The following is a 13,232-nucleotide window of genomic DNA, read 5'->3' on the forward strand; positions in this document are numbered from 1 at the left end:
CAACCTTTAAAGCTCTTAGCAGACTGTGACCAGCATACCTGTGGGACCGCTTCTCACCTTGTGTTCCCCAGAGGGCGCTGCATTCAGCAGAATCCCCAGCCGCTGGCAGCAACCTGGTAGAACTAACTGTCTATGGAAACCCAGGCCAAGTGGGAACTACTGTCTTTCTGCTGGGCCTGTAAAACAGAGATAATCCACCAGGTATATGCAGGTTGAGGCGGGTGACCCACCCACCCAACCTTCTGCCGTAGAGGGGTGTATAGCCCCAATTCTGCTGTTCATCTGGCAGCCGGCCAACCTACCCCAGAACTTTTTTGTTGTCTGATGAGGGGTGCAATATGTGTGCTGCTGTTACAATACAATAATGAATTGTATTATTGTTGATTTTATTGTTTATGCTACCACATTTTTATTCTTTTATGTTTTATTTGTTATTGTGATCCACTCTGAGTCTGCTTGCGGGGAGAGCAGACTATAAATATAATTAATTAAATAAATAAAATTTTAAAAAATGCTTCGACACTTGTAATAGTCATTTTAAGTTAGAGGGAGACTGTTCAAAGTAGCACTGGCTTCCAAATGGCAGCAGGTTGTGTGTTATTGAAATTGTATTTATGAACTTGTTTAGATGCTTCAGCTGCAGCAGCAGTCTTCAATTGGTGGCAGTAAAGATGCAAATCCCTCCTCTCCATTCTACACATAGTGTGTGGCATGGGTGCTTCATGCAAAGATCCATGTGAATAAACCATGTGAATGCAATCTTTCCAGATAGCTTTGTAGGGGTAGATGGCTATGCAAATCAAATGGCCACACATGCCCCATCTCTCATTATACATGGTTAGATTCTGTGATTCATGAATAATCCTATACCCTGATAAAATACTACTCCTTGGAGGGTCAGGAACAAAATGTGAAGAACCATATGCATGAAGTTTCATTCATGCAGTCTTCCCACATGCCTGTGAAAATCAAATGGCCGCACATGCCTTATCACTCCTTACATTGGGTTGGATTCTGTGATTTCAGCTGATTTTCCCTTTCTTGGTGTATTCCATTCTTTTCCTCAATAGTAGCTTTTTAAGGCATGGTAGAGGCTGAAATGAAAGAGACCTATTCTGTGAATTCCTTCTATTATTGATTCATAGGGTCCAACTAATGGTGTTGTGGTGGAGGGGTGTGGCACATGCTTTGTCTTCCACTTCATGAAGACAGTTGCATTTTGAACTGGACTTCCAAAATTTACCATATACTGGGATTTATTTATTTGTTTGTTTATTTATTTATTTATATCATATTTGTATTCTGCCCTCTCTGCAAGCGGGCTCAGGGCAGATAACAACCTTAAAATAATTTTAAAATGTTCCACATTAAAACATCATATAAAAATAGCAGCACAACTAATAACTAGGGGTGTGCAATTCGGGTATATGATACCCGGAAAAAACGTTTCCTGAAACGTTTCAGAAAACCCAAAATGTTTTGGGTAATCCGAAACAGCGATTTCCGAAACGTTTCGGTATTTCAGCTTGTTTTAGTAATGCATTTCAATGGGAAAAAGCCTCCCCCAGGCTTCCTGGAAGCCTGGGGGAGGCATTTTCCCACCGAATCAAGCCAAACTTGGTGGGGACCTTCCTCTAACAACCCTCAAAGTTTCAGAAAGATTGGACTTTGGGGGGCCAAGTTATGCCCCCCCCAAAACAGGTCCCCCTATCCTCGCCTAAAAGGGAAAGGTTTTTGCTTGTCTTGCCAGGGGTGGCATTTTGCATGCAAAATGCCTCCAACCCTCAGGGGCCCTTCTCCTACATTTCCTCCCACCTCCCACCAAGGCTCAGCCTGCTCCCACTTGGGGGGGCATTTCATGGCCTCCCAAAGTAGGTGCTCTCAGCCCCCAAAGTCCACCCCCTACAGCCCCACACATACCCAATTCTCCCCCAGCTGCCACACACAGATCCAAATCCCCACAGTAGCTCCTCACAGGCCCAAATCCAGCCCCAGCAGCCCCACACAATCCCAGGAACAGGCTGGCCAGCCTTCTCCCTTTGTTTCCTATGCTGTGAACTATAACACTCTGTTTTCCAGAGCAAATGTGCACAGCCCAGGAATGCCACAATGGTGGACACACTTCTGAGTGTCAGCTTGTCCCTGTGAAAGAGGGCTTGTCCCTGAGTGAACCACAGACACCCTCCCTCAAATTCCCCCACCACCTACAGAGATGGCTGGCCAGCCAGCCCCATTGTTCTCTATGATGGGAACCAACTGGACAACAAAGAATAAAACACGAACAACACAAAGTTTAAAAAAAAAACATTTCTCACTTTCAAAGTACAAGTAGGCAAAGCATTATGACACATTACACCAGCAGTCCCCCACACAGAAAAATAACATGACTCACTTAAGATCAGAGAATCACAAAAACACAATTCCTGTCAAAAACACTTTATTTCTTGAACAGCTTTACGTTACACAGCAGGGGGGCACACCAAAGGGCATTCCAGCATTCCACCTCAGAAAAATAACACAACTCACTTAACATCAGAGAATCACAAAAACACAATTCCTGTCAAAAACACTTTATTTCTTGAACAGCTTTAGGTTACACAGCAGGGGGGCACACGAAAGGGCATGGCAGCAGTATCTTACACAAAAATAACACAACTCACTTCACGTTAAAGAATCACCCCACAAAATTGCTGTCAAAAGCACTTTATTTCTTTAACTGCTTTAGGTTACACAGTAGGAAGGCACAACAGGGCATAAAAGCAGTCTACTACACAAAAATAACACAACTCACTTCACATCAGAGAATCACTCAAACACAATTGCTGTCAAGAAAGGTGAAGTGGGCTGTATTATTTTGTGTAGTACGCTGCTTTCATGCCCTGTTGTGCCCTCCTACTGTGTAACCTAAAACAGTTAAAGAAATAAAGTGTTTTTGAAAGCAATTGTGTTTTCGGGTGATTCTTTAATGTGAAGTGAGTTGTGTCATTTTTGTGTAAGATACTTCTGGCATACCCTTTGGTGTGCCCCCCTGCTGTGTAACGTAAAGCTGTTCAAGAAATAAAGTGTTTTTGACAGGAATTGTGTTTTTGTGATTCTCTGATCTTAAGTGAGTCATGTTATTTTTCTGTGTGGGGGACTGCTGGTGTAATGTGTCATAATGCTTTGCCTACTTGTACTTTGAAAGTGAGAAAATAATTTTTTTAAAAAATTATTTTGTGTTGTTCGTGTTTTATTCTTTGATGTGCAGTTGGTTCCCATCATAGGAAACAGTATGGCAGGCTGGCCAGGCTTCTCTGTAGGTGGTGGGGGTGCCAGGGGGTGGTTGTCTGTGTGTCAGGTCAGGTGCTCTTTCCCAGGGACAAGTTGGCACTCAGAAGTTTGCCCACCATTGTGGCACCCCTGGGCTGTGCAGAATTGCCCTGGGAAAGAGAGTTTACAAGTTCCCAGCATGGGGAACAAACGGGGAGGGCTGGCCTTTGCCAGCCTGTTCCTGGGGTTATGGGTGTGGGGCTGCTGGGGGTGGATTTGGGTCTGTGAGGGGCTAATGTGGGGAATCGGGATTTGAGTCTGTGTGTGGCTGCTGGGGGGGAATTGGATTTGTGTGGGGCTGTGGGGGTGGACTTTGGGGGCTGAGAGCACCTACTTGGGGAGGCCATGAAATGCCCCCCCAAGTGGCAGCAGGCTGAGCGTTGGTGGGGAGTGGGAGTAGAGGTGGGAGAAGGGCCCCAGAGGGTTGGGGGGCATTTTGCATGCAAAATGCCACCCCTGGCAAGACAAGTCTCCCCCAGGTGGAATTGGTGGAGAAAAGAGCACCTACTTGGGGAGGCCATGAAATGCCCCCCCAAGTGGGAGCAGGCTGAGCCTTGGTGGGGGGTGGGAGGAAAGGTGGGAGAAGGGCCCCTGAGGGTTGGGGGGCATTTTGCATGCAAAATGCCACCCCTGGCAAGACAAGCCCGCCTCTTCATTTTTTCCCCATAGGAAATAATGAAGAAGATTAGCAGCAGCAAGCTAAAAAGATGTTCACATTTCCCTTTTTTAGGCGAGGATAGGGGACCGGGTTTGGGGGGCCATAACTTGGCCCCCCAAAGTCCAATCGGTCTGAAACTTGGGGGCTTGTTAGAGAGAAGTTAGAGAAAGGTCCCCACCAATTGTGGCTTGATTCGGTGGGAAAATGCCTCCCCCAGGCATCCTGGAAGACGGAGGCATTTTCCCATTGAAAAGAAACCCGAAACAACCCGAAACAACCCGAAATGATACCGAACAGCTAAACCCGAAACGGCTTGCCGTTTCGGATTTAGTGGTTGCCGAAACAGATTCTCGTTTCGGGTATACCCGAAACAAGAATCCCGAAACAGTGTGCCTTTGCACACCCCTACTAATAACCAACGATACAGCAGTACAACTGGATATAGCAGCACAGTAACAGCAGCTGAAAAACAAACAGTGGTGGGCAACTTTCACAGGCCAGTGGAGGCTCAACCTCAGCCATGAGCCTGGCAGAACAACTCTGTCTTATAGGCCCAGTGGAAAAATAGTAAATCCTGCCGAAATTAGAAGAGAAATTTGGAATCTAAACATATAGAACATGAAAAAAATCTACAAATATCTCAGAGCAGGGGGAGGCACAACATTACCCAAACTGGTGGCTACAATAGATAAAATGCTGTAAACATATTTTTTAAAATGTGAGCTTTTCAGATTGCAAAACAAACAAACAAACAAACAAACAAACAAACACAAAATTAATCAACATATTAGATTAGTTCCTACAATATAAATATGATATATTTAAAGGCATCCTAAGTTTTACTAATATCAGTTGAAACTTTCCATCTTTATTTTGCTTGCTTTGCCGCTGCAACTTTCTGCTCTGAACATTTTGCAAAAGGAGAGGTTGGAAGGGTCATCATGAAACAAATACCCTCAAGATTTATGCAGACAAAGAACTGACCATTTCACCTTGTAGACTACAGGCACCTTAAGACTAAAATAAAGGCTATAATTTTTAAAAAATTAAACTTCAGGAACAATTCTTTTGCATAACACAGTGTCCAGGAGAGTATGGTATTACTGAAATAAACAGAAAATGATTGTAGGAATGGTGAATGGGTTTTGCTGGAGAGAGGAGGAGAGTACAGCTATATTGCTCAACAGATAATCATGAACTATTTTTGTAAACTACATTCATTGTCATACCTTGGCCCAGTTATGGATCTTGCATATACTTGCTTGTATACATACATTTTTTGTATCTGAAAAGCCTCCTCCACTCTATTGACTGCACCATTAATTTGACTTTTTTGGCTGTATTCAAAGTTCTTCCCCAATAATAATAAGGCTTTTCAGCAGGAGAAACACCGGTGTAGTCAGAATGTTTTAGTTATTTACAATTGGAAATAAAATGAAATAAAAGGGGAACTGTGATGTTCAGTTCCACAAATCATACCTGGGTGGTTGTTTCATCAACATTCAAATTTATATGAAGATCTTCAACATTCGTCAACTTTGAAATCTAATATTCACTTCAGTGCTATAATACACTATTAGGGTCATATCATATGATCAAACCATAGCCTTCCAGTATCTACCTGCACAGCTAAAGGTACTTAAAAGGATGGGACTGTGAATTCCTACAGTCTGCACGGCAGCTATTACCTCTGACATTAGTTTATTTTGTTGACTTAGGCAAGCCACTATGTCTCAGCCTCGGTCCCACTCAGAGAGACAGACGTATGTTACAGCGTAGCTGTAAGGATTATTAAAACAACCCATGTAAAGTATGAATATTCTGAAAAGTTATATAAATGCTTATTATCTTATTTTCTAATAAACTGGGTTTTTTTGGGGGGGACACATGACTAGTTCCATGTGTCCAACAAGTATTGGAATTTTGCTTTTCAGTGCTAGGAAACAAATAGCTTCTGAATTAGAGGAATTTCAAAATCAGTTTTTGATAAAACATTGATGTCTGCTATTTGATTTTTTTAAAAATTCCAATGAGGTTTATAAGTCTTTGGTATGTTTAAATAGTTCTTTGAATCTTGGCTGTTGTTGTGGATCCATACTGCCGAAACTAAGTTCTTTGACTTTTACTGTACAAGCATTTAACTGTTCAAGCTCAATTACACAACACTGCATCCCTGGACAGTGTGTTTTAATGGTCTAAAGTTAAAATAAGGCCCTTTGACATACCAAATAACAGGGCCATGAATTATTTTCCAATATACACGTAGATGTTGGTTATGTGAAGTGTTGATGGTTTCCAAACAAGTTAACTACTTTCTCATTATTTCTAAGTAGAGATGAGCATGAACCAAAATATGAACCAAAGTTCGGTACGAACCGGTTCAGTTCGAGGTTCGCTAACCAGCGGTTCATCAGAGCCATTTCTGATGAACCACCATGAACTTTAGACGGTTTGGTTCGATCAATTCGTTCATTTTTTGGTTCGTCACTGCAGACAGCCTGGCACCGATCAATCAGTTTCCTAGGCAACAGGGAATGGACTTCCTGCAGACCTTCTGCTGACCCAGAAGTGGCCTTCTGCTGACTCGGAAGTGACAATTTGCTGACCCGTATATGACGTTTTCACAAACCAAATGAACTAGTTCGTGAACCGGGGCAGGTTCGTGAACGTTCGTGGTTTGTGGTTTATGAAATGCAACGAATCACGAACCACACGGTTCATTTTTTTTCTGGTTCATGCCCATCTCTATCTCTAAGTGTTTGTAAACTATTGAATAGTATTTAACTTCAGCACAAAAAATAGCTAGTGGTAGCAGTGGATTACTCATGTGATAATTTGGTCTATTTTTTTAATGAGTAGTTCTCAGCCTTATAAATTGCTTAACTGAAGTTGGAGACATACATTTTTTAAAAGGGGGGCTATTCATTTTTAATGAAAAATAATCCACTGACTCAACCCACCAAATGAGATCTGCATGCAGTAGCAGGCTTTTATACCTAGATCTTTAGCAAGATGCCTGCATCTTTTAATCAGGGCAGGAGGAATGTGTGTGTACAACTAGTTATTTGTTTGCTTTTTATCCCACTTAAAAGAGCAATAGCGTCTTTTACAGCAATCCTATGAAGTTGGTTAGCCTCGGAGTGTCTGTCATCCTATGAGGTTTGAGCTCAATAGGAATTTTAATCTGAGCCTCCCCTGTCCTAATCCAATGCTCTAAGCACCGGCACTCATAATTTCTTGCAGCATATGATACCCATTAGCACTCAATTGAACAGGGGTGAAGACATCTTTCCATTCTTGTAATAGAGACAGGATTGTACATCTCCTTCCACACTCACCATCAACACCTTGTTGCATGCGATTAGGAATAACAAATATGGAGCTTTATACTAGTATTAGTATACTAACACTTTTTTATTAACTAAGTAAATACAAAGTAATTCCTGTAATAATTTTAAGAATATTAGAAGTTGTTGCACAGATCAAAGTGTCTATTCATTATTTATCAAGCAAGATTAATGGTCTAGTTTATCTGGAAGGTGATCTACCCAAACTTCCTTGAATGAGCTACGTTCATGTCAGTGATATTTGTACTGAAGTTTCCAGTACAGAGAATAGTGCCCTAATTTCTTCTGGTGCTGCATAACTAACATGTGTATGTGTGTCACCTTTAATGTTGAATGTGCTCCTACATGCCAACAACCTAATACATTAATACATTGAGTATCTATATACACCAGAGTGTGTTTCATATAACAATTTATGACAAGCACTGCAACAGCATTTCTAAATGTAAAATACTATTGACAGAGGAACCCAAAAGTACTGCTATTCACAGATGTCCAGAGGTGATTGTTGTGCAGATGGTTATGAAATGACAGGTTACATGCTGCTCAGGCAAGTTCTAGAGAATCATACAGTACTAAGGTTCTACACTGATACAAAAAGCTACCATTATTGATTTGGGTTCATAGCTGAGTAGTAATTTAATAGTTTCTCACAGAGCTTTCTTTCTGTTTTTTTATAGGAAGGAGAAGTAGATTGTTGGCCACTTGCTTGCCCAACACTAAACTGTGGCTATACAGCAATAACAGAAGGAGAGTGTTGCCCCCGCTGCATCAGTGACCCTTGCTTGGCTGACAATGTTACTTATGATATCAGAAAAACATGTCTAGATGGCTATGGAATAACACGACTCAGTGGCTCTGTATGGACAATGGTTGGATCACCTTGTACAACCTGCAAATGCAAGGTATTTGCTTTCAAAATCTGGTCCATATTTATAGCAGGTAAAAGGTATTTGGTAGTGATTGGTCAAGGGAAAGTCAAGCATAATTTTTATACTAAACTCAAAAAGTCCTTTCCTAGGAGTTCACTCTTAGCTTGTGCTTACAATAGTGAGGTGCAAGAGCAGAATGAGAATACAGTAACAATGTATGTGATCTGTGGTAATGGTAATTATGTGATTATTGTCCCAGGACTCTGAATCAGAAATATGTAATAGTTCTGCAACTTTAAATAGTAACACAACTTTAAAATATTCAGTCTTAATGCCTTACAATATACATGTAGGACAGTGATGTCAATAACTAGTAAACATTTTAGACTTTTATAAATATATATATTTTGAAAATATCCTGTCTGTTTAGAGAAGGCAGCTATAGTAATACAACCTGAACTGTTCATACTGCATCCATTTAGATTCTCTTATGCTTCTTGCTACATTTCCTTTGCACTTAGAGGGACTGGCAAAAATTGTACATCAAGGGAAGAAAAAATCAATTTCTTCTCTAAAGCAGGAAAATAGAAGCAAGAGTCTGATTTTGCAGAACTTTCTCAATCTTTCCGAGATCAGCTGTCATTAAATATGATGGAGTAAATACAAATGTAAGATTAGACAAGGGAGATGACAACTTTCAAGCTCTAATTTTTGGGTTAATTCAGGCTCTGTTGAAGAGCTGAGTCTTCAGAATCAGGGCTCAGTTATGTCTGACACTGCAGTCTAGACTTAGTCAGAATCCATTTATAGCCCTGGTCCAGAAAAGTGTTTCCATCCTGCCCGGGAGGGAGCAGGGCTTCCTCTGAATTACAACAATAGTTGACAGTGGACCCCAGAAGTTCTACCCTGCTCAGCAGAGACATGTGTTGGCACACCATTGTAGATCTAATAAAGTCCAATCCACTACTGTCCCAAAGAAGAAAACGTTCCTCTCCCTATAATGTTGATGACAGTGTTATGTAGGTGGTCCAGCATTTAAGTAATAATGCTTGTGGACTATCTGTTTGGGTACCCATCTTAAGCAATTGCATTCTGTTGCAGGAAGGTTTAAGGATCAGGCTGTGAAATGATCAATACCAAGTCTGATAAAATAACATCCCTTTGAAAATGCTTGGTGTAACCTGATCTTTTCTTCCAGTTGAGGTCTCAGAAATGCTGTAATACATTTAGTGCAATTATCATCAGTTATCCAAGGCTATGCCTTTTATTTAAATGAGGAGAAAATGAGTGTCTACCAAAATAGTAACTTTTTACAGCTAATAACATGCAGCTTTTGAGCAATGCGTAGAAGCGAAATCACCATTTCCTGCTTCTTTATAACATCCTGATAGGGAGAATCACTTTCTTTTGATCATTTCAATTGGAACTACCAAATGCAGTTTTTATGAAACACTATATAAACTATTGCAGGGGATTCCTCCCCCCTTTCTTTCGTGCAACGTGGAAAATGAATTAATGGCTGGACCATGTGAGCCTTAATTCAGTGTGATTCGCTTTTTGGTCCTTTGGGGGCTATTTTCCTGAGGCTCTGGGATAAGCAGAGCAGTCAGGGAGGAAGTAATTTTTATATCTCTGAGGCTCATCTGTATTTCTCAGATGTCACATACTCAGATCATAGGACAGCAGAGACAGGATTAGTATGGCACTGAAATTGCTGTGTTTGCTGTGTGGATTAAGTCTCCAACATCTGGTGAGAGCAGAAAACAAGCTACTTTGGAGATCAGACCTTGCTAGAGGCATCTTTGATGCTCCTTTTAAAAATTATTTAGAACCAACCTTTTAAAAAAACTCAGCTGATACATTTTTTGAAATGGATTTAATGTAGACACTTGAACATTTAGACTAAAGTTATGTAAACTACACCTTAATTTTGTTTGCTTTAGAATCAGTAGCTTCTGAATTGAAGCCATAGATTTGTAGTCTCCAAAAACAGCACGTATTCCTGACATACTGTGCCCATGCAAGTTGCTCTGTACCACAAGAAGGTCTTAAGTGCTAAGGGTACATCTAGAGTGTTCTCATTTTCAAGACCAGAGGTATATACAATCCAGTTGTGTAGAATTTTCTGCCTGTGGTCCCCAGTAGCCCACATAGCTGAACCATGTGGGTTCACAGTTCACAACTCTTGCTTTCTGTAGAAGCTGTAGCGTAACATCACTTCCTGGAAAACCTGGAAGTGACATTGTGTCCCTCTGGGAATCAACAGGAACTCAATGGTTTTTTCCAGTGATTCCTAGGGAGGCTCAACACCACTGCCAGGTTTTTCCCAGATACAAAATCACACCATTGCTGATGATCTTTTTATTCCTGCTAATTTCTGGAGTGCTGGTAGGCAACACCGAGCGTGGAAGATTTCCTGCCCCCAGCAAGCATATGACAATCCTAACTAGAAGTGTGGTCCTGAGAGGAAGAAAGCTGGCAAAATGATCTAAGTAACTTTGGGAAGCTTAATTCTGCAAATAGAAATCACATCACTAAGGAGAAATATGAAAATAAGTGTGAAAAATTATTGGAAGAAAGATGGGATGATCATGATACTGGCATAGGCATTGGTTTTTATAGTTCCACAGGTTCAGGGAAGGCCAGGACTGAGCAGCCAGTCTTCCTCAACCCTGGCTGGAACATTTCTCACCTGAATGCAGCATCAGAGTCTCAGGCAGGATTTCTTATACTGCCCCAGGCACATGGAAGGGTGGGAGCTAAGCAGCTGGTCTTCCTTGTAGTGCTGGATCCTGGTGAATATGTGAATTAGGACTTTGGATAGTTAAAAAAAGATCAGTTAGTATCTCGGTTATTTTGTGAACAGCACAGCCCAATCCCACTTATTTAATGTGCCTCTGAACTGCTACTGTCTGTGTCATAAGATACATGTTGACCAGTTGCACTAATAATGTTAATTTTTCATGTTCTCTTCCATACAGAATGGACATGTCTGTTGCTCTGTGGATTTAGAATGCCTTCACAATAACTAACATAAAAAGCTGGGACTATTCTTTTTGTGAGGAAAACTGATGCAATTTCCACTTTCAAAACAAATGCAGTTATACACGATGGGAGTTTTATACAACAGACAGTTACCAAAGTCTCTGCCTAAGGAAGATATTTGGGAGTTGCCTTTGGGACCTACCACCATGTGTTCATCCTTGCTAGGCTTGTCTCGGGTGACTTTTACAGTATGATGCATATAAATCTATGGTTGTTCAAAGTTTTGAGTGATGTAAATTACACCCTTTTCCTGTCAAATTATTTGCAAATGCATTGGAATTATTTCATTGGAAAATACGATGTATTTATTTATTTAATTTATGTACAAACAGCAAGATAGAACTCCTATTTTATTTTAGTTTAGATCAAGGTCCTACAAAATAAGGCTGCCTGTTGTGGTTTTGTCTCATAATACTGCACACTTAGTTCTGAGGTCCCTGTCGGATGTATTTATGAAAATATGTATGTATGTACAGTCAAATTGCATAGTACTTATATTTCATAGCTGTCAAACATTGTAAAACATTCCAAGAAACATTTGACTTGTACAGGCTGGAAGTAATCAACCCTCAGCCTATCTTTGCTGAAAAAAACAAATGAGTAAAAAAGAATAATGTCACAAGTTTAATGAAGTGGCAAAAAGCACTTTCTTTTGCAGACAAATGAGCTAACAGCAAAATTCCCATGTGGAGGGAGAGAGAAAGAATAGCACTCTTTTCGTCAGCGCTGCTTCAGAACGTACCCAGAAAACCATGCTACTTATCAACATTAGGCTTAGTGGAGTGTTGTAGGTTGCAAGTCAAACAACAATATTGGATGTGGGTGTAATTCAGTTAGGCTTGTGTAGCATTCAATAAAGCAATCAAAGGGCTTTACACATGTAGATTTTAAGTGAATGGGTGAATTTTGATACTGGTTACACTGATATACATGAGTTTGTAATCTCTTCCCTATGTAGTTGCTTTAACATAATCAAGTCTGCTATCCTCTGTTATGTATGCCATAATGAACAAGTTCATCTCTATTTGTACCATGCTAGATCTTACAAGGAACAGTGTAAATGTCACTGCATTTAACGATAATTTCAGCATATATCACACTACGAGGTGTGCTGGCCTTAGAAGATGGTTGGCATACTCCATGTTCCAATTTGCATTAAATTTAATGCATTCACCAAACGTTGTTCCCCCTTCCCTGCTTCTGACATTCAAAAAGATCTAATTTATTAAGTTAGCTGTCTGTAAAATGCTGTTTAAAATCCCAAACATAAGCAGAAATTGTAATTAAAACTTCTCAGCATATGCAAAGGTTAAATTTGAATGATGGGCAGCTGCTTTGATTTCACAAGGCCAAGACAATTTGTGTGTACTGGAACAAAATCCATCTCAGTACAAATCATACCCATCTCCAGCAAATGTATATGCTTAGATCATACATATTTACAGAGCACAATAGGCTGCTGTGTGGGAACTGGAAAAGAGAAACCTTCATGTCAAAATTGTTCTAGTTGCACATAGTAACCTTAAGTTTGGGATCCATCAGCTGAGCAGAAGGCTATGCCCCTTCCACTACTCTCATGGAGTTTTTTCTCCAGTTAAAAAGTGAGAATTCACTGTATAGCGTCTATCTATTTTTTAGCTGCAAAAAAAAGTGGTATTGCTTTCTGCGGTAACTGTTAAGTAGGGAAAGGGGCTCTGCAACCATTGTTGCACATATGAATGTTTCTTTTTAAATGGAATCATACTTGTGTTTCTATATGATACATTCTCCTCTTTCCCTAGTTTCTTTTTACTGAACTTCACTGAATATTCAGAGCCAGTTTGTGGAGACAAGCTTGGCAAGTCCTTATTCCATTTGTGAAAGTCTATATTATTCTGGCCAAGAAATGTATAATTAACTGAAGAATAATGGTTGGCTGTGTACAATGGAAAAATACCGGCACAAAATACCATTTACTTGTCATTGTACCAAAAGGCTAGAACATAGCAGTATGGATGCTCT

At 40.4% G+C, this 13,232-nt stretch overlaps 1 protein-coding gene across 1 annotated transcript in view; it reads left to right on the forward strand.

The window, feature by feature from the left end:
• Positions 1 to 11,218, forward strand: part of NELL1 (neural EGFL like 1) — a 910,256-nt gene extending 899,038 nt beyond the window's left edge. The window contains exons 19-20 of the mRNA XM_054969963.1: positions 7,995 to 8,219; positions 11,168 to 11,218. Of these exons, the coding sequence (XP_054825938.1) occupies positions 7,995 to 8,219; positions 11,168 to 11,218 (276 nt within the window). The remainder of the gene's footprint in view (positions 1 to 7,994; positions 8,220 to 11,167) is intronic.
• Positions 11,219 to 13,232: the final 2,014 nt, after the last annotated feature.

This window comes from Eublepharis macularius, chromosome 2 (genome assembly GCF_028583425.1).
Source record: "Eublepharis macularius isolate TG4126 chromosome 2, MPM_Emac_v1.0, whole genome shotgun sequence".
In the NCBI taxonomy this organism is placed as follows: domain Eukaryota; kingdom Metazoa; phylum Chordata; class Lepidosauria; order Squamata; family Eublepharidae; genus Eublepharis; species Eublepharis macularius.